General features: G+C 48.0%; 1 protein-coding gene across 7 annotated transcripts in view; it reads right to left on the minus strand.

Annotated features, from left to right (window-relative positions):
* SEC16A (SEC16 homolog A, endoplasmic reticulum export factor) overlaps positions 1–20,962 on the minus strand; it is a 478,800-nt gene that overhangs the window by 142,360 nt on the left and 315,478 nt on the right. For all 7 annotated transcript variants that reach the window (XM_086921035.1, XM_086921033.1, XM_086921029.1 and 4 more), the window contains 2 exons: positions 14,334–14,393; positions 13,887–13,998 (listed from right to left, as the gene is read on the minus strand). In XM_086921035.1, coding sequence (XP_086777161.1) covers positions 13,887–13,998; positions 14,334–14,393 — 172 coding nt within the window. The remainder of the gene's footprint in view (positions 1–13,886; positions 13,999–14,333; positions 14,394–20,962) is intronic.

Below are 20,962 nucleotides of genomic sequence, written 5' to 3' on the forward strand. Positions count from 1 at the left end.
CACCTGTACCAGCTGCAGCAGTCTGAAAATGAGTTTTAATGACAGCCTGGCCTACAGCAGCTTGCTGCTTTGTTTGCAGAAATTCATATCTGTGCATAGAATGTATAGCAGTCTCTCCCCTAGCGGTGGCTACCTGTGCCAGCTGCAGCAGTCTGAAACAGAGTTTTTAGAACAGCCTGTCCTACAGCAGCTTGCGGTTTGGAATGTACATCTACACAATAGTATTTTGTGAAAGTATGTATGGTAGTCCATGTGGCTGCTTTACATATTTCCTCTAGAGGAATGTTTCCTAGGAAAGCCATGGATGCCCCTAGTTTGCGTGTGGAATGCGCTCTTGGGGGAACTGTTGAAGTGCGTTTTGCTTTAAGATAACATATTTGAATGCACTTAACTATCCATCTGGCTAACCCAGATTTTGAAATGGGGTTGCCCTTGTGTTGTGGTGAAAAGGCAACAAACAACTGTTTAGTTTTCCTAAAATCCTTAGTTTTATCAATGTAGTATAGAAGAGCTCTTTTGACATCTAGTGTGTCTAGAGCCCTTTCAGGTACTGACTGTGGATTTGGAAAGAACACTGGCAGTTCTATTGTCTGATTTATATGAAAATGGGATACCACTTTTGGCATAAATTTAGGGTGTGTTCTAAGAACTACCCCATTTGCATGTATTTGGATGAATGGCTCTTGAATAGTTAGGGCTTGCAGCTCACTAACTCTAAGCGAAGTAATTGCTACAAGAAAAGCTACCTTTCATGTTAGGAACTGTAATTCACATGAATGCAACGGTTCAAATGGTGGTCCCATTAGTCTGGTTAAAACGACGTTTAGGTTCCAGACACGTGAAGGTGGGTGTTTTGGGGGGATTATTCGTTTGAGTCCCTCCATGAATGCTTTAATTGCAGGCACTCTAAAAAGCGAAAGATGCTGCCTGTTCTGAAGATAAGCTGCAATGGCAGCTAAGTGTATTGTTATAGACGAATAAGCTAGATTGCAACGATGTAGGTGCAAAAGGTAGCAAATGATATTTTGCGTTGAAGCATCTAGTGGGTTTATGTCATTGTTATTACACTAAATGACAAAACGCTTCCACTTTGCTGTGTAACAAGCTCTGGTAGTAGGTCTTCTTGCCTCCTTGATAATGTTCATACAGTCCGGAGGTAAGTTTAGGTACCCAAACTCTAAGATTTCAGGAGCCAGATTGCAAGGTTCAGTTGTTGCGGATCTGGGTGCTGTATGTCTCCATGGCTCTGAGTGAGAAGAGTGGGTGTTAGCCGCAGTCTTTGATGAGGCACCACGGAAAGTTCTAGAGAAGTTGTGTACCATGGTTGCCTCGCCCATGTTGGAGCAACCAGGATTAGTGTCAATGAATGTTGGCGTAGTTTGCGTGCCACTAGCGGTATTAACGGTGCTGGGGGAAAAGCGTACGCAAATTTGCCTGACCAGTTCATCCATATCGCATTGCCCTGCGACTGCGGATGTGGAAACCTGGCGGCAAAGTACTGGCATTTTGCGTTTTCCTTTGTGGTGAACAGGTCTATTTCTGGTTGACTCCACTGTTGGAAGTACGGTTGTAGCACTGTGGGATGAATCTCCCATTCGTGCATTTGTTGGCTGTGTCTGCTGAGCAGATCAGCTATTTGGTTGTCCTTGCCTGGGAGGTGTTCCGCCATGAGAAAAATGTTTCTTTGAATGGCCCACTTCCACATGCTTTGGGCTAGATGTGATAGCTGTGGAGAGTGTGTTCCTCCCTGTTTCTGTATGTAGTACATTGCGGTCATGTTGTCTGTCCGGATCAACACAGTTTTGTTGCATAAATGTACTTTGAACGCTTTCATTGACAGAAAAATTGCCATCATCTCTAACAAGGTGATGTGCATTTTCTTTTGTTGTGTCGTCCATAGGCCCTGCACTGTGTACTGAAGGACATGGGCTCCCCATCCTGTCAGGGATGCGTCTGTCGTCAACACTATTTGTGGTACAGGCTCTTGGAACAGTCGTCCCTTGCAAAGGTTTTGTGGATTCCACCAATGCAGAGAGTTGTATGCACGGCTGGTCACCAACACTAGGTCTTTTAATTGTCCTTGAGCCTGGTTCCACTGCCGTGCTAAGCACTGTTGTAGCGGACGCATGTGCAGTCTTGCGTGAGGGACTATGAAGATGCACGAAGCCATCATGCCTATGAGTTGCATAAAAACTCGGGCAGAGAGCGAGTGTTGGGGCTTGAACTTTTGGATCAGCAGTTGCATACTGTTTATTCTTGCAGTGTTTGAGTATGCTTTTGCTGCCAGAGTATTTATTGTTCCTCCCAGATACTGCTGTACATGGGACGGCTGGAGATGAGATTTTGGGTAGTTCAACGTGAAGCCTAGACTGTGCAGGAGGTGAATGGTTTTGGACATGTGGCTGGCACATTGCTGGGCCGACTTTGCTTGTATTAGCCAGTCGTCCAGGTACGGATAGACGTGAATATGTTGTCTTCTTAAATGTGCAGCTACTGTCGCTAGGCATTTTGTGAACACCCTTGGGGCTGTTGTTACAACAAATGGAAGGACTTTGAATTGGTTATGTTGATTTTGTATTGTGAACCGGAGATTTTTCCTGAGAGCAGCATGTATTGGTATATGGAAGTATGCATCTTTGAGGTCCAAAGTTGCGAGGAAGTCTCCTTGTTGCAGCAGTGGTAAGACTTGTTGTAGAGTGAGCATATGAAAATGCCCTGATAAAATGTATTGATTTAGGGGCCTGAGGTCCAATATTGGTCTGAGAGACCCGTCCTTTTTGGGGATGAGGAAGTATAGTGAGTATACCCCTGTACCCTGATGTTCTAATGGCACTTCTTCTATGGCCCCTTTTTGCAGCATGATGATGACTTCATGCTGCAATAAGTTTAGGTGTTCTGCAGACATAGGACGGTGTCTTGGTGGTATGTTGGGTGGTGTGGAGGTTAGCTCTAGGAAATAGCCATCCTGGATAATTTGCCTTAACCCACTTGTCTGTAGTGATGTTTTGCCAGACTGGTAGGAACTGCTGTAATCGCCCCCCACTGGTGTTGTATGGTCTGGGGGTAGCGCTAAGAAGTCACTGTTTTGTGTTGGTAGAGGATCTGGTGGTATTATTCCCTCGTCCTCTGCCTTTGTTGTTGTTTCCGCTGTATCCACCTCTATTGTTTTTATTGTAGGTGGTTTGCGTATTTGCTTTGTAGATTGAGGTCTGCTGTGATGAGCTACCTCTTGCAGCACCTCTGTAATTGGAGCGACGAAAGGAGCCTCTATGCTGTTGTGATTGTAAGGCTCCCATAGACTTCGCTGTTTGTGTCCTTTTTCTTTTTGTCTAGGATTGTATCTACAGCTGGACCAAACAAATAGTCAGGATTTACTGGCTGGTTTAATAAAGTAGTCATGACTTCGTTTTTGAAACCTGAGATGCGAAGCCACGCATGTCTCCTGAGCATAACACTGGTGCTAATTGATCTGGCCGCTGTATCTGCCACGTCTAGGGCACATTTAATCGAGGCGTTAGTTATTAGCTTTCCCTCCTGTACTAGGTCTTCAGCCTGTTCCTTGTAAGGTTCAGGTAAATACTGGAGAAGTGTCTCTAGGGTGTCATAATGTGCCCTGTCGTACCTAGCTAACAGGGCTTGTGTATTAGATATTCACCATATATTAGCTGCTTGAGCAGCTACCCTTTTTCCTGAGGCCTCCAAGATCTTTGATTCTTTGTCAGGAGGTGGAGCTTCTCCAGTGGTTTGTGAGTTTGCACGTTTACGTGCATTGGATACCACTAAGGAATCCAAAGGCAGTTGTCCCTTAATATACGTGGGGTTTACTGGTGCTGGCCTGTATTTCCTCTCTATTCTGGGGTTAATGACCCGTGCCCTAGTTGTTTCTTTAAATATGTCACCTGCATGTTTAAGTACCCCTTTTAACATAGACAACGAAAAGCACACGGTGGATTTGCTATGTTTGGTCCGCACATCTGTGAACACGTATTCCCCTTAGTAATGGTTGCAATATAATGTATTTAGTACACTCTATTGGAGTGCTCTCTGGTATCGTGCTTATCCACCTAGAAGCAACAATCCACAATCTCCTACTCACTCAAGGCGAGACGGAATCTCGTACACAAATTAGAAAAAGTACCAAGGCACATCCCTCTTAGTTACTATTCTCCAAATAGCATTTAGCCATTACAACTCTGAAGAAAGGTGATTTCACAAGCTCCTCATAGTCCTCAAAAAGACATGTACAATGTTCAATGTTATTCCAAGTCCATTTATTAACAATTCCTTTCTTTTGCCACACCGTCACAGCTGACGCGCGTTTTGCCCTCCGCGGGCTTTTTCAAGGCTAACAAATTATGTGGTGAGCATAGAACTTTTGCAGTCAACAAGAAATCGTATAGCCTGAAAGTGCATGGGTCCTTTAAGACTTTTGTTTTGTACACCGGGAATTGGCTTATGGAGTATGGAGTCAATCCTTCCGTTCTTTGGTCAGTAACAAGTTATTACACATTTGATGGAGCCATGATAAGTCCCATCGCCATCGCGTGTTCTCACGTCTTTCGTGTGGAGTCCCGTTTCGTTTGGTCTCCGTAGGAAGCCGTTGACGTTCCGTAGGTCCAAGATAGGACACAGGCCCCGTTTGCCCTTCTTGGGTACCAGAAAGTAGTGGGAGTAACAACCACACCCTACTTCCAGCCCAGGAACGCGCTTGATGGCCCCCTTGGCCAAGAGGGCCGTAACTTCCTCTTGCAGAAGTTGCAAGTGATCCCCCGACACGCGGTGGTATTGCGGTGGCATGGCTGGAGGGGTCGCCTCGAAGGGGAAGGAGTAGCCCCTTCGGACGATTTGCAACACCCACATGTCCAACGTGACAGTGCGCCAGTGGAAGTGGTGATGGCGAACCCTGCCCCCCACTGGCGTCATATGGGCCTGAAAGCACGGACTAGGAGGGTTTTGAGGCGGATGCTGCAGGGGAAGGTGTGGACTGGCCTCGCCGTTGTCCCCGACCGCCGCCACGGCGGTTTCCACCACCGCCACCGGGCTGTGTATTAGTCTGCGGTGCGTGGCTGGCAGCACGTGTGGGAGCGCCCGTTCCTTGGCCACGAAAGGAGCGAAAGGCACCCGTTTGCTGGCGTGGGGCAGAGAGGCCCAAGGACTTGGCCCTAGCCCTGGAGTCCTTAAAACGCTCAAGCGCATGGTCTGCCTTACGCTCAAGCGCATGGTCTGCCTTGTCGCCAAAGAGGCGACGGCCATCAAACGGCATGTCCAGAAGGGTGGCCTGGACATCAGCCACCGTCGCTGCCATCGCTCTGCCTAGTGAGTCCGTGGTATCCAGCCCACACCGGATGGAATAGCGTGCCGCATCTCGGCCCTCCACATGGGCTTGGGCGAGTTTAGTCCGAACCCCCTCCAGACATTGTGGCAGCACGTCCGCGACCGTGTCCCAAAGAGTGTGGGTGTAGCGGCCCAAGAGGCATGCGGTATTGACTGACCGCAGTCCCAAACTCAGGGACGAGAACACCTTCTTACCGAATTGCTCGTACCTCTTGGAATCCCGATCGGGCAGAGCCGTTGGGAATGCGGTCTGGGAAGTAGAGGTCTGGATAACCAGGCTCGGTGGGGTGGGTGGACAAGAAGCAAGGGTCGCCCGGAGCCGGGCGGTAGCGTCTGTCCACGTTCCTACCTACAGGCTGACCTGTAGAGGGCTTGGACCAAGTGCCCAAAAGAACGTCACACAAGGCCTCATTAAACGGCAGCAGAGGCTCAGCCGAGCTTGCCTGCGGTTAAAGGACCTCAGTGAGGAGGTTAGTCCTCACGGCCGCAACGGGGAGCTCTAGGCCCAATGCCTTGGCCGCCCGCATCAACACTACACTGTAGGCAGCCCCCTCCTCTGTAGCCACGGTTGAAGGGGAGACAGCCCACTGGCATCCCCAAGCTCACATGTCCAGTCCTGTTGAGGCTGGCACTCCTGTGCCAGAGGGTCCACAGACCCCTCCCAATCTCTATCACCTATCACCTGAAATTCAGGTTCAAAGGATGGGGCCGGTTTATTGAAGTAAAAATCTCCAAGCGAGGTCGAGAGCAGCGCCGGAACGGAATCGAGGGTAGGATCGGGGACGGCGTCGGGGGTGACACCCAAGGGGCCGGCGCCAGCGAGATCGTGAGGTCGACCGGCGACGACACGGAACCAGCGGGAGCCTGCGGCGCCGGGACGGAAGTCGCTGCTGCGGCGGGGCCGAAGCGCCCGGCGGCGTTGGGGCCAAAGCACACGGACTGCCAGGCCACTCAGTCGAGGCCGCTGTGCCCGAAGGCACTGCAGAAACCGACGGAGGAGGGAACAACCTCATGGCCATGAGGTAGCGCTCGACCTCCTCCGGCGTAGAGTCATGCCCAGGGACCGAAAGGTATGGGGCAGGACGCGACGCCAGCGAAGCAGCGTGGGCGGAGTCACCCAAACCCCCGGCCGCGTCACGCGAGCGTCAGGGGTGGGGGTGGGGTGGGGTCAGAAGACCCAGGACGCATTCCCGACCTCTCATGTCTCTTACCGGAGGATCTTGAGCCCGAAGACCGATGCCGACTCTCGGAGCTACGACGACTCCGACCCCGCGACCGGTCCCTCGACCTCCTCCTGGACCGGGACCTTGAACGGCGCGGGCCGACTGCCAGAGCTCACGTCGTTTGTGGGACCGCTACCGTCTAGCCTTGGACGTCAGAGCTCGACAATCGGAGCAGGGTCGGTCGTCGTGGTCGGGGCCCAGACAATGAAGACACCGGCGATGGGGGTCGGTAACCGACATCAGTCAGCTGCAATCAACGCAGTTTTTGAACCTGGGCATACCTACCGGCACATTAGGAGTCGAATGACTCGAGAAAACAGATCAAAAAAGTTTGGTCAAAAATTGACTAAGGGGTAGAGCTTCGCCGGATCTGCGCTAGCTGGCGCGGAAAGAAGAAGAACTGATGTCAGTGCGCCAGGGCGGCGTCTAAGTACTCCGGCGACATCATTCCTGCGCTAACGACGCCGACGACGGATGCGGAGCCGCGGACTGAAGAACCAGGACGCCTACCGACGTGCAGGGGTATTGCTACACAAAAGTTTCCGGATCCAGTCTGACGCCTGGGGATATTCTAAGGTAAGGAATCGAATTCTAACCTGTTTCTTTCAGATATGGCTAACACACAAGTTACTAATTGTATAACGATATATCTGTAAGAGACATTAGCTAGTGATACATTCCTTACCTTAGAATATCCCCAGGCATCAGACTGGATCTGGAAAGCTTTCGTCAGCAGTACCCCTGCGCGTCGATAGGCGGCGTCGTACGGCTCCGCGTGCATCGTTGTCGTCACATTCGCCCAGACGACATCACTGGAGCTACTTAGACGCGCCCATGCGCGCTGACGTCAGTTATGTACACAACTTTCCGCGACAGGAACGCAGAGCCATGTAAGATACTGACCACAGGTGCATAGAAACTAGGGCCCGAAAGGATGACCGTAACTCTAGAAATCAGTTCGCAGAAAGGGGAGGATGGGTGGGGCGGCAAGGAATCCATCTCTAACTAATGCATCTGAAAGAGACACGTTAGTGATAGATCCCTTACCTTAGAATAGATACCCCAGCAATACCAACCCCGGTGGTGGGTCTGCGAACAAAATTACACCAGAAAGTCACATAGAACAGAACGGCCAAAGAAGCTGAGCCTCCGGATCGGACTGTCAAGGCAAAAATGCTTTGTAAAAGTGTGCAGCAAAGCCCACGTGGCAGCCTAACAGATGTCTTGCAGGGGGACACCACGTCCCAATGCCGTAGTAGCTGCAGTCGCCCTGGTAGAATGGGCACGCAGCCCCACCGGAGGGTCCTTTTTAGCCATAGAGTAACAGGCCTTGATACACTAGTCAACTCAGCGGGAGATAGTCCTCTTGTGAACATCACAGCCTTTTTTGGCGCCTGAAACTGGTTATCCCCTGGAATGCTTGTGTGCGATAGGAGAGCACACGCTTTGGGTCCAGACGGTGGAGCCTCTCTTCCTCTCTGGAAGGATGCGGAGGCAGAAAGAAAGTGGGCAAGGTGATAGTCTGCCCGATGTGGAAGACAGTGACAACCTTTAGCAAGAAGGAAGGACAAGTGTGAAGCACAATCTTGTCCGGATGAACAGATAGAAAAGAAGGCTTACAAGAAAGAGCCTGAAGCTCACTCGCTCTTCCTGGCAGAGGGGATGGCCATCAGGAAGGCAGTTTTCAAAGTCAGAAGACGTAAAGGACAATTGTGAAGTGGCTCAAAGGGAGCGCACATGAGAAGTCAAAACAAGATTCAAGTCCCACTGAGGTATTATCAAAGGAACAGGAGGGAACATATGCGTAATGCCTTTTAAGAATCTCTGTACAAGAGGGGACTTGAAAAGAGAAGGCTGATCTGGAAGCCTCAGAAAGGCTGAAATAGCCAAAAGGTAGCCCTTGATAGTGCCCAGAACAGAGCCCTGCCGGGCTAGAGAAAGAAGGAACAAAAGGACCTCAGAATGAGGGACAGAAAGGGGATCCACAGCTTGGCTGTGCACCACGCCACAAATTTGTTCCACCTGCAGGCGTATACCAATTTAGTGGATGGACGCCTGGCTACCAGAATGATATCACAGACTTCGGGAGGCAAGTCAAATGGAATCACCTGTCGCCGCTCAATTTCCACGCATGTAGGGGGAAGCTGGGCAAGTTCGGGTGGAGAACCGTCCCCTTCTGCTGCGACAGAAGATCCTCCCGCAGAGGCAGTCGGATCGGGGGATCCAGGCTCATACTGAGTAGCTCGGGATACCAAACTCTTCGAGCCCATTTGGAGCCACAAGGATGACTTGGGCCCGGTCGCTCCTGATCTTTTTCAGCACTCTGGGCAGAAGTGGTATAGGCGGAAAGGTGTACAACAGACCGCAACTCCACTCGCGACGTAAAGTGTCGCAGAGCGAGTGCAGCCTTGGAAGTTCCAATGCGCAGAATTGATGACATTGCGCGTTCTCTTCGGTGGCGAATAGATCTAATAGGTACTAAAGAGGGTCCCTATGGGCTGCAGCATGAATTGTGTCACGCCCTCACAGGAACTGTGCGACTCACTCACTGGCCATCTTCTTCAACCGCAAGATCGTAGACATCCACGAAAGCTTCAACACCACGACCGACCCGACCACGGCAGACTCCACCCCTCTCCCGAACACCAACCGCCTGACCTCCTGGTCCAACGTCAGCGACGTCGAGACACGCAAGGTCATGAACTCCATCCACTCAGGATCACCGACAGACCCATGCCCACACCACATATTTAACAAGGCAGACGCAGCCATCGCACCCCAACTACGGAAGATCATCAACATCTCCGTCGAAACAGCGACATTCTGGAAGCACGCCGAAATCAACGCCCTCCTCAAAAAGCCCAAGGCGGACCCCAAGGACCTCAAGAACTTCCGGCCCATCTCCCTGCTCCCGTTCCCGGCGAAGGTCATTGAGAAAATCGTCATCATGCAACTGACCCGCCACCGTCCCAATCCGGTTTCAGACTAAACCACAGCACCGAGACAGCCCTCATCGCCACCACAGACAACATCAGGCGCCAATTAGACAACGGCGAAACATCCCCCCTCATCCTCCTAGACCTCTCAGCCGCCTTCGACACGGTCTGCCATCACACTCTAAAAACACGCTTCCAAGAAGCCGGTATCCAAGAGAAGGCCCTCGACTGGACCACATCCTTCCTCTCCGACAGATCCCAGAACGTCCGCCTCCCACCTTTCCGATCCGAAGCCACCGACATCATCTGCGGCGTCCCCCAGGGCTCCTCCCTCAGCCCGACGCTGTTCAACATCTACATGGCCCCCCTCGCACAAGTGGCCCGCCACCACAACCTCAACATCATCTCCTACGCTGACGACACTCAGCTCATCCTCTCCCTCACCAAGGACCCACGCACCGCCAAAACCAACATCCACGATGGAATGAAGGCCATCGCCGACTGGATGAGGAGCAGCCGTTTGAAACTGAACTCTGACAAGACGGAGGTCCTCATCCTCTGACCCAACCCCTCAGCCTGGGACGATTCCTGCTGGCCAACCACTCTGGGGACAGCACAGACACCCACCAACCACGCACGCAATCTTTGATTCATCCTCGACTCCTCCCTCTCCATGTCCAAACAGTTCAATGCCGTCTCCTCCTCCTGCTACAACACCCTCCGCATGCTCCGCGGGATCTACAAGTGGATCCCGACCGAAACAAGAAGAACGGTGACACAGGCCCTCGTCAGCAGCAGGCTGGACTATGGCAACGCACTCTACTCCGGAATCCCAGCCAAACACCTACAACGACTACAACGCATCCAAAATGCCTCCGCCCGACTGATCATCAACGTTCCCCGCCGCAGCCACACCACCCCCACCTGAGAAACCTACACTGGCTCCCCGTCGACAAGAGGATCACCTTCAAACTCCTCACCCACGCACACAAAGCACTCCACAACGCCGGACCAGCCTACCTGAACAGCAGACTCAGCTTCCACACCCCTCGCCGCCAGCTCCGCTCTGCCAGCCAGCCTCGCCCCCGCATCCAACGAACAACCTCAGGCGGCAGATCCTTCTCCTACCTCGCCGCCAAGGCTTGGAACACCCTTCCTACCCACCTACGGCAGACCAAAGACCCACTCGCCTTCAGAAGACTCCTCAAGACCTGGCTTTTCGAACAGCCGATGCTTCCAAACCCCCCCCCTCAGCGCCTTGAGACCCTCACGGGTAAATAGCGCGCTCTACAAATAGATTGGTTGATTGATTGATTAAGGGACACCTCACCAAGGACATGCACAACTGCAGTTGCAGGCTGCGTGTCTTGGTGCAGACAAAAGTGAAAACACAACATGCCACACATCCTTGTATGCTATGTCCCTAACACTGCATGTAATATTTGTAAGTCATCCCTACAACAGGCCTGATAGCCCTAAGGCAGGGTGCTGAATATTACATGTGAGGGTACCTGCATGAGCAGATCTGTACCTGGTCTACTCAGTCCTATAACTGCCAGTACAAGTGACCAGGGAAGCCATTTTAAAACATGTGCTGGACACTGGTCAAAACGAGTTGCCCAGCTACATGATGGCTTCCCTGAAAATAGGGATGTTTGATACCAAACATTTTGTATTGGTAACCCACACTGATGCCGGTGTTGGCTTTATCAACTTTATCAATATATGCACCCAGAGGACACCTTAGAGGTGCCTCCTGAAAATCTACCAGCCGCTGGTGTGCTTGCTGACTGGATTCTACCAGCCTGCCATCTGAGACACTGCTCTGACCTCCTAAGGTGGGAGCCTTTGCTCTCAGGCGGCCAGAACACAGGCCTCTCCCAGAAGAGGGTGTAACACCTCCTCCCACAGGATGACCAGCCGATTAGCCTCCTTGGGCTGGTGAACTTCAGGGGAGCCGCAGCCTTTGGGATGCGAATCTAGTTCCACTCACAGGTGCAGTAGCCCCCCAGTCCCTGTCCAGTGCACCCTTGGCACCTGGACAGGTGGGAAATTGCCGCCTCCAAGCTAGTACCATCCCTGAGGTGTACTACTGTAAGGAGAACATGATTTTTCATAAGTAGCCATCTTTGTGACGGTATACTTAGGAATTCTGGGACAGGGTTATGCCAACTTCCCACAGGAAGTGGTCATATAGTGGGTGTAGTGTAGTCAAGGGTCAGTAGCCCTACTATTACTACTACCCTACGCTACCCTAACACCCCTAAAAGCAGTATTTAGGAAAGCCCATGGCATCAGAGAGGCAGATCCGGACATCCTACGAGAGAGTATGACATGAAAAGCTGTGACTGAAGACGACTGCGGAGAACACCTGATTTGGCCCAGCCCGGCTGACCTGTGTGCCGTTCTCAGTCTACACTGTGCCAAAGACGACTCGTTCTGCATCTGTGTGCTTCAAAAAACCCTGGGAGGACTGCCTGCCTTCAAGAAAGACTCCTGACCTCTTGTGGACAGCAGACCTGTTCTCAAGAAATCCAAAGAAGACCGAGGCCTCTGGAACCGCCAAAACCCGACACCTGAAGCAACCGGTCACCTCAGGCCCACGCTAAAGTGGGCCAAGGGTGTCAACAAGCCCTCCATAGTCCAAGTCCATCAATGTTCCACCCCTCCTGGACTCCCCACCGTCACCTGCAGCCATTGCGCGCAGGCCCCCTCTACTGCACTGCTCAGATAGGGAAAACCACACGCCTAAAGACACCTCTGCAGTGTCAACCCTGGGCTTTGGAGAAGTGAACCAAAGGTGTCCCGTCCGTCCATTAGCATCGCAATGCCTGAGCCCAATTGCTGGTTCAGCCCGACTGGCTTCCTAGCCAGATCCTGCAGTTACTTTACGCAGTGACTGGTCAACATTAACCTACTGAGCACCCAACACTGTTCTGCACCCACCCGCCTTCATGCCGCTGGTGGTGTACTGCCTCAGACCTTGACCACAACTCACATTAACTCCTGGATATTGGTTTTGTAAGTCGAAGTACTGTGACTGTTTGCAGAACTTGCATTTCCTTTCACAGTATAACATTGCAGAATTAAGAAATTGCGCTGGGTCCTCTTTTTAAAGTGAAAAGAATTTATATTTAAAAAACGTATTCATCTGAACGATTTTTCTCTTATGCCTAAACATATATAACTATATTTGCTTTCTTTATAATCTAGCGTGAATCTCCTTTTTAAGTTGTGTGTGTCTTGTATTGATCATTGTGTGTACTTTGCAAATGTCTTGCACTCCTCTGTGTTAAGACTAAGGCTGCTCGACCACACTACCCCCTAATAGCGCACTTTGGGATTGCATAGCAAGCACCTGTCTACTCATACCGCGTAAAGAGCCCAGGGGTTCCCTTATAACAGATTATTTATATATCATATAAAGAGCCAGCTTCCTACAACTTATCATAAAGTAGCATAGAGGGCTACTATTCCTGGTGCATGGCACATATAACATGGAGTTCACAATACTGTAATTTATGTAGATCACTCAATTGGTTAGTGTTTTTGTCACAAAGATCCGTCAGTCTTTCGTTATCCTAATATTGCTAAAAAGCGTTTGTCTGGGTAAGAATACATTGGCATCATTAATGCTAACCACAACCACTGTGTTACCTTTTAAATCCTGAGTATGTGCTTCTCCAGGCCGGGAAATCTTAATATATACTCCATACCGGCCTAGAAAAAAACACTCCACCTGTTCAAGCGGAGAGAAAGCTTCAGAGCGCTCCTCTCACTGAACTTGAATCTATGTACAATCCAATGTTAGAGATTTATAGATTCAGCTACACTTGACTCATTTGAGGTGCTTGGTGTCCAACAGCATGACTTTTGTGGATGAGCAAAACATATTTTCATAATGATTCAAATGCTCAACACCAAATATTATGTGCACCGAGGCTTCTCATGCTGCACAGAACTCTATGGTTGCAAGTAAAGACTGGCAGCTCAAAGCCTTTTTTTACATCATGTTCCAGCCACAATACATTGCTTCCACATTAGTCTTAAATCCCCTACAACATAAGGCCTAGATGTATGGGAACATGCAGTGGCAAATACAAAGTCATGAACCTATGACGTTCGTGCAATGAGGCCATTACAGTCTATAAATTCAATACAATTTTCAAATGACTACAATTTGTTTCATAAATCCATGTAGCATTTGCATACACCTACAGAGAGCATGTATTGTGACAGTTGGAAGTCTTCTGTGGGGTAGCACTGCAATGATTTAAACAGCAAAGAGAAAACGCACAGAACAAAGGGCATACATTTGTTCTCACCCCTCACAATGGAGTTGAGAGGTGGGAATAAAATAAGTAAAAGTGCTTAATTTCATACTGTGACTTACCAGCTCGAATAGAGAACATGTTGACAGAAGAGTTGGGTGGACCTCCGGGCCCAGAAGGAGCAGCTTGAGAGCCTTTAGGGATGCCTTGTGGAGGCGGAGGAGGTGGCTTGCTCTGTAAGCATAAGTAAACGTTCTTGCCATTATAATTGGCATACACTAGTATACACTTACATGCGTTTTCCCTCACATGCAGTCCCAAATGAATAGATGCAAAAGATGTCCTTGTAGACTCTCTGGTTACTTGGGCAACTGGCATTAGTTTTTATTAATAGCAGTTGCAGTGTAAGGAAAATAACCTGGAAACAGTGAGCTTATCAGACAACATAAGCAGAGTTTAAAATGAATGAATCAAATTAAAGATAAAATAACATGAATTGCTTCAGCTGGTGAGCATAATAAAGTATGCCCTTGACTTGTGCAAGCAAGAAAAATGGACATTCCTCATACCTCCTCTCCTTCTGGTTCATCCATGTTCACCCAGCGTTGTTTCTTTTCATCCCAAACTATCTGTCAATAAATGGACAATGTTAAGATTAATTTTAAATCTACACACCATTTCTCCAATGAAGAAATAAAATAATTCACAAGCAAATAGTCATGAGTGTGGGTTTGTACGACAACAGACTTTAAGTGTCACCTCCCTTGGCTCATCCATCACTGAAAACGGCGTGTAAGAGTTGCCACCGCTACATTCCCAAGCCATACCCAAGAAATAGTACCAAAGGCCACAAAATAAAGTGCATGCTATGTTATGGGGTTTGGAGCATAGACGGCCAACAGCATCTAACTAAGAAGCCGGTTATTCAATTTATTTAGTTGTTTTGAAGTTTTGCATGACACTATAATGAAGAGGAAACTGTCCCCTTTTAGATGTTAACGATTTCTTCTACAAGTAATTAAAGGAGTAAATGGAAGCAGAGTCAAGCCTTAAAAGAACTACAAAATAAAACTGTTTATTTTCTAAGTTCTTACAGATCTGTTCATGTCACTTTTTAATGCAATTTTAGTAAAGTGTTTAGTCACTTATATACAAACATAAGCAAGACACTTAATCATGTCATATTGCCTGTTACACTGTGCCTGCAATTCACAGAAATAAACATACAGCTTCTCAACTCGGATTTACTAAGGAATAGGTGAAAAAGAGCGCTGAAAATGCATCAGGCTCTTGTCCTATTATGTTCACCAATATTGTTTTCTAACCTTAAAACTTGTGCAAAGGAAGTGTAATAGCAGCATTCACACAGCTACCTTTAAATTAGTGCATGCTCAATGTACTGCAGATGAGCAGTCGGCGTATCAGTGAGATCATCCTGCTGATTTGGCAGATCATTTGGGAGTATTGCGGTTAGGTGCTCTCTCAATGGGCCCAGCTATCCTTTGGGCCTGGGCATGAAAGAGTGTATGTCTCTGATCTGCCATTACATGTTCCCATGCCATTTATCCAGTTCTTAGTTTTCTGGGGGGTTGTGTGATCCCACACCAGTAGATAGCAACCCTAGGTTTTGGCAACAATAATGCTATTGCCTTAGGTCGCTTGCTTACACAAAGGATTAATTTCACATAAAATCTGCAGTCAGTGCCTTTGGATCAATTCATCTAAGAATAATAGTTGATATCGATTAAACTATCTATATCCAGTAGGGAAAGACAAGCGGACAGGCTCAGGCTAGATAAAGAAACCCTGCCTGGGATGACCCTACATGACCCCACATTGCGAACAGCTATGTGACTTGGAGGAGTCAACTTTATGTTGGTTATAGGGAGTGAAATATGCTCTACACAGAAACTTAAAGAGAAAGAGCTCATGTTAATGGTTAATGGAGATCATCTTAATTTGTATACAACAGTATTTCCACTTTGCTTCTATCAGTTCTTCCCAGATATCAGACTCCCAGGACTGCCTGCTAGCCAGTTCAGTTTAAGAATGGAAGTCAAACTATACAGCCCCCTGGTGGAGTCCATAGAAAACCTAGGGACACTTTCCAGGATTGCATGTCTTACTGAAAACGTAAAGACACAGAGGAGGGTGTGGTCACATTTGTTCTTGAACTGTTTCAATGTAAGAAATGTCCACTCAATATAAAGATAAAACTTGGTTAACTCTGCTTTCGATAGGGTCTGCATCAGTTTTCTTTCTGTTGTAAGGGGGAGTGGTGGATTTCGGGCTAGAGGAATCACTAATGAGTATAGAAATGGTAGTTTGGGTTGTAGCAATAAGGTTATCCATATCCAACAAGTGGCCACCACTGTGACCACTTCCTCACTAGGTCTTGACAGACGTGTTGGCAACAATTATTCTAGGGAGACACCATCAGTCCATTCCCTCTCAAGCATGAGGAAGAGGAGTCTTGGTCAGGAAGGTACCAATATCAAATATGAGGGCATTGAGCCACTATGTATTCTTGCTCAGGATCGGACACCTCAAACTCCCTCTTGTGAAAGGCAAATATCTTGATTTCCCAATATGTATAAGAATTTGGGAAGAATTGCATCTTTATAAGGCCTGTTCTACACGCTAGGTCAAGGACTATCCAGCTTCTAATCTGATGTAATCTAATAGCTCTACTGTTAAACTGCAGTTTAATCTTACATTGACATCTGTATCTCGATGCAGAGCAATCCCAAAGTACTTAATCGGGTTTTCCACAAAATGTAAATCTTAATTTCAAGCGTGCTTTTTAATGTGGAGTAGGTGAGTGGAAACAACTCTGTTTTATTCCAGTTAATCGATATGCCTGAGATGCCAAAAAACCTGATTACTTCCTAAATCCTGGGTGAAATGTTATCGGGGGCTTTCGAACAAACAAGAGGATCACATCCGCATACATGGAGAGGAGCAGGAGTTTTCATCTAAAGCACCTGTGCTCCAGTAAATGCCAAGCCAGAGGGTCGATAGCCAAGGTAAAACAGGAAACCCCAGGTGACCCCTGGCAACAGATTTGACATCATCTATTTACAGAGACCCTGGCTACTGCTTTAGTGTAAAATAATTCAATTATAGTCATAAATGGTTTCTCTAGGCCATAGCTGTGAAATGTGGCTGTCAGAAAAGGACATTTTCAAGAGCTAAAGGCCTTTTTTGCATCCTATAGGACAGCATCTGCCTCTACTCTAGGGTTCAAATGGAGCAGCACAACAAATATTGTATATAAGTTAATCGCTGTGTATCTATTAGGGAGAAAACCTGACTAGGCAGGGGAGATCATACCCTCTAAGAGGAAAACCAAGCTGTTTGCTATCACTTTTGCCAGGATCTTACTGTCCAAGTTGAGTAGTGACAGCAGGTGGTATGATGCACACATTTTTATTGGTGTCTATACCAGCTTTCAGGAGCACTGTTATTATAGTCATCCATCATGTGTATGGTAATTCATCAGCTTCCAAGGCTTCTAATTATTCTGCATGGAGGTAAGGGGCTAATGTGTGTTTTCTTAAATAGATCTTTTATGACTCACAAACTTCAAATCATCACAAATATTAGTGTACATACAATTCGATCTCATGAGATCTGGTACATATTATTTAACAGCGAACTTATTGCCAATCATTCATGTCAATTGCAGAATTATTATTCCTAGACATTTCCATTTCTACAGTCAGGGATATACATAAGTCCCCGCGATATGCATTCCACCCACTCCAGTTTTTATTCAATTTCTTGGGCTAATGAAATCTGAAGGATAGTCCATCAGATCCAGGCATCTTTCCACCTCCTAGATTATCAATAGCTGCCTTAATCTATTTCAGAGAAACTGTCTCATTCAAAACTTGCCTGTGAAAATTCACTATCTATACGTATGCTATATCATCTAAGCAGTGCTCAGTATTGTCTGTGGTTGGAACTTTGATGAAGTATACAGACTTTCAAAGTACCTAACAAAGTCACCAAGGATCTCTTAGCTAGAACTTAGGGTTTCACCACTATATCTTTAAGGTTCTAATATCTGGGTCTAGTGCCTATCCCTTTTTAAAAGCTAGGCCTGCATTACCCCAGAGCATTCGCTCTCTCTGTGCTTCCTGGCTCGTTCAGGTTTTCCCTGATTCCCCCGTCCTGGACACTAAATTGCCTGTGTTAGAGCACCGTTCAACTTATTTGAGACACGGCATGCTACCCTATGGACCGCAGGATGGAGCAGTCACATTTATTTCACATGTTTACTTGAATGGCTAGATGTCAGCCTTTTTAATCGAAGTCAGTAATTGGATGGTGCTGTCCTGAAGAGACCCCCCTATTGGTTTCATTATGGGTCAAAATGTCGACATTATCATGGAGTTTCTCTATGGACATTGCTTTGTATATGGATATATTCAGAATTGATCAGTTATACGATGTGGAAACCTTAGGTCACCAAGATGTGTGCATGCATACATATAATATATATAAATAAAATGATTTGTATTTCCGCAGAGCGCACATTTTGCACCATTGATTGTTCTACTTTGGTATGAGAATGTTTATATGCCACACTTAAAAATAGGTTGAGCCCTTTCATTTCTTCCAATCCTTTGATATACTATCATGCCCATTGAGGAATTTGTGTCATGAGTATGACAGAGCTTGTTTAAAGTGTTGCCCATGTGGCTGCCGGGATGGTTCCTAGTAGATAACCTCAGTATCTGCTTGTTCATGCTCTCTATAGAAAATGTTTAATTTCGCTGAGGTAAGTGCTAGAAGGCATCAGTACAGTCCTACCTTCCAGACCCTTTAATCCCATTTCATGATCTCCAGTTCTGTGAGTATTGCTTTTAGGATACCTGCACGTTTATCATTTACGCCTCCTATAAAGGCTTTGAATGCTTCCCACAGTGTGGCATAGATGGACACGGAGCAGGAGTTCTGGTGGGAAAATTCTATAATTGCAGATGCTAATTAATCACAAAACAGGTCCTGAAAAGCTCCTGCAGGAATCTCCAGTAACGACCACTCAACCAAGAGCAGCACATGGATAAAGTCGTGTTTACATAGAAGTGATTGGATACTGTTTGGGACTTACATCAGATACACAGAGCACAACCTCCTGGGCTACTTATCAATAGTTTATGGGCAACATGTTACTGGGGGTGGGGGGCGGGAGCTTGCAGCATGTAGTGTTTCCACAGATCGTGTAGTGTGTGTGCGAGTCTCTACTCTGGCATCTGTCTAATTCCATGTCCTCCAGCAGTAGACCTATCCCCCCGCGCCCCCCCAATTTACTCAACATCAGTGTGACGGGGTATAGTAAGGACGGTATCAAAGAAAGTAGGGTGGTCAACATTTGGAAGATGTGTGTTGATCGAACGCGATCTTCCTGTTATTAAGTGAACCCAGAAACACAATATATATCTCTCATTTCAAGCCACTGTATTCTGTGTCAACCTAAAATCAAGCGAACTGTGTAGTAGTATGCACCCTCCTCTGGAGAATGTGCTAAAGGCTGAGAGACATCTGGGTTGTCCCCAGCATCTAGCAAACCTAGCTCTGTAGTGGGTGATCTGTGGGTATTGCAGGATAGTAGGGGTAGTCTTCAAGTAATGGGGGCATGAGACTAGATGCCTGGTTTGCTATCTCTTTGTACTTATTTCATAATTTTTCCTGCAAAGCGTACGCATTATTGTCTATTGGTGCCGGTGGTGTCAGCTTTGCAGGAGGTACTGGGTGTCCCACAACACTGTTGTAAGGAGGCAGAGTCTGCAGGCAGGTTGCCTTTCAGCAAGCCGAAAAGTGCTGTTTGCCTCCCACGACACCGGGTGCGCACGAGTAAAACCAGGGCCAAGGGCAGGCCCGTCCGCCAGAGCCCAGAGGAGGCTGGGCTGGGCCAGGCCACCCCTCTTGGTTCTCAGTCTGGAGACTCACAGCAGAGGTGATTTCTACTGAATCTCATCAGTAAAGGTCCTCATGGGGCAGATTCCTCGTCTCACAGCAGGAGGAAGGAGTCTGCTCTATTACTTCATATGCATTGGATTTGGTTGGTCCCACTTCCTCACCGTTATTGGTGCAGCTGGTTGTCTCACATATTTGCCCTGACTTGGTATCCTGGTTTTCGTTACACTTATTAATTTGGCATATACCGCAGTTCTAGTTATCCATTGTGGGATCCCGACAGCCGACATGGGGAAGCACAAGGGATCAGCCCCAGGGCTGGCAGTAACCACGATGGATTCTCTCTTACAAAGGGCAGCAGAGATTCTCAATAAAGAGATAGAATTGGTGGCCCTGCGGCTTTCCCGCTCCCCTGTAAATCTTTTTCTTCCAAGTCCCTCAAGAGTTACTTCATCTCGGGCCTCCGAACTGGATTTAGGATCCTTACTCATCTACTAGACAGGAATCAGATGGCACTAGACCGGAATCAAATGGTGGGCCCAGTTTTTCCGACATATTGGTTAACAACATCTGGTTGGAGCTACCCTGTTCTACTGTGCGGAGTGAAGGCATTATTAGGTGCCCTCTGTTCAACCATCTATCCCAATAGGGAGCACCGGAGCTGGGATAGGACCTGGAGACAAAGGGAAATGTCCTCTGACCGGGGCAAAGCCAAATGTTTTAGATACGAGGCAACGCAGCATAGTGCCAACAAGTGGCAAGCCGTAACCAAGGATGATAGGCGAGCCATGATGGAAGTTTTTTTGAGCTCTTTGCTACCAAGCATGGACCGCAAATTGGAGGCAATCAGGCAACGTTTAGCTACAATAGAGCTAGAACTCTCCTGGCTTAACTAACATAACCTAGAAGGTGATTAAGAACCACATGGTGAATCAGTGGGGTCATCTGCCTGTTCTGGCACAGAGGGCGACAGGTGGCCGGATCAGGGAATAAGAGAGCAGGTGCAGTCATCATTGATAAATCCTGTGCTGGGCAGTACAAGCCAACCTGCTTCGTCTCCGGTGGATTCTGGCTCATCAGCAGCAGGGACACTCAGGAGGGAGGACCGCACCGAAAAACATGAGCCTAAAAGACCAGCACAGGAGCCGCGTTAGCTGATCCTCTAAGACCGAGGACTTTTACCTTACCTTTTCCACCGGAATCCACATCGTATGTAGTGGTGTTGGGGAACGTCCCGGTGCTTCCCACAGGTGCTTCAGAAAGTTTTATCAAT

Source organism: Lissotriton vulgaris, chromosome 5, assembly GCF_964263255.1.
Source record: "Lissotriton vulgaris chromosome 5, aLisVul1.2, whole genome shotgun sequence".
Taxonomy (NCBI): Eukaryota; Metazoa; Chordata; class Amphibia; order Caudata; family Salamandridae; genus Lissotriton; species Lissotriton vulgaris.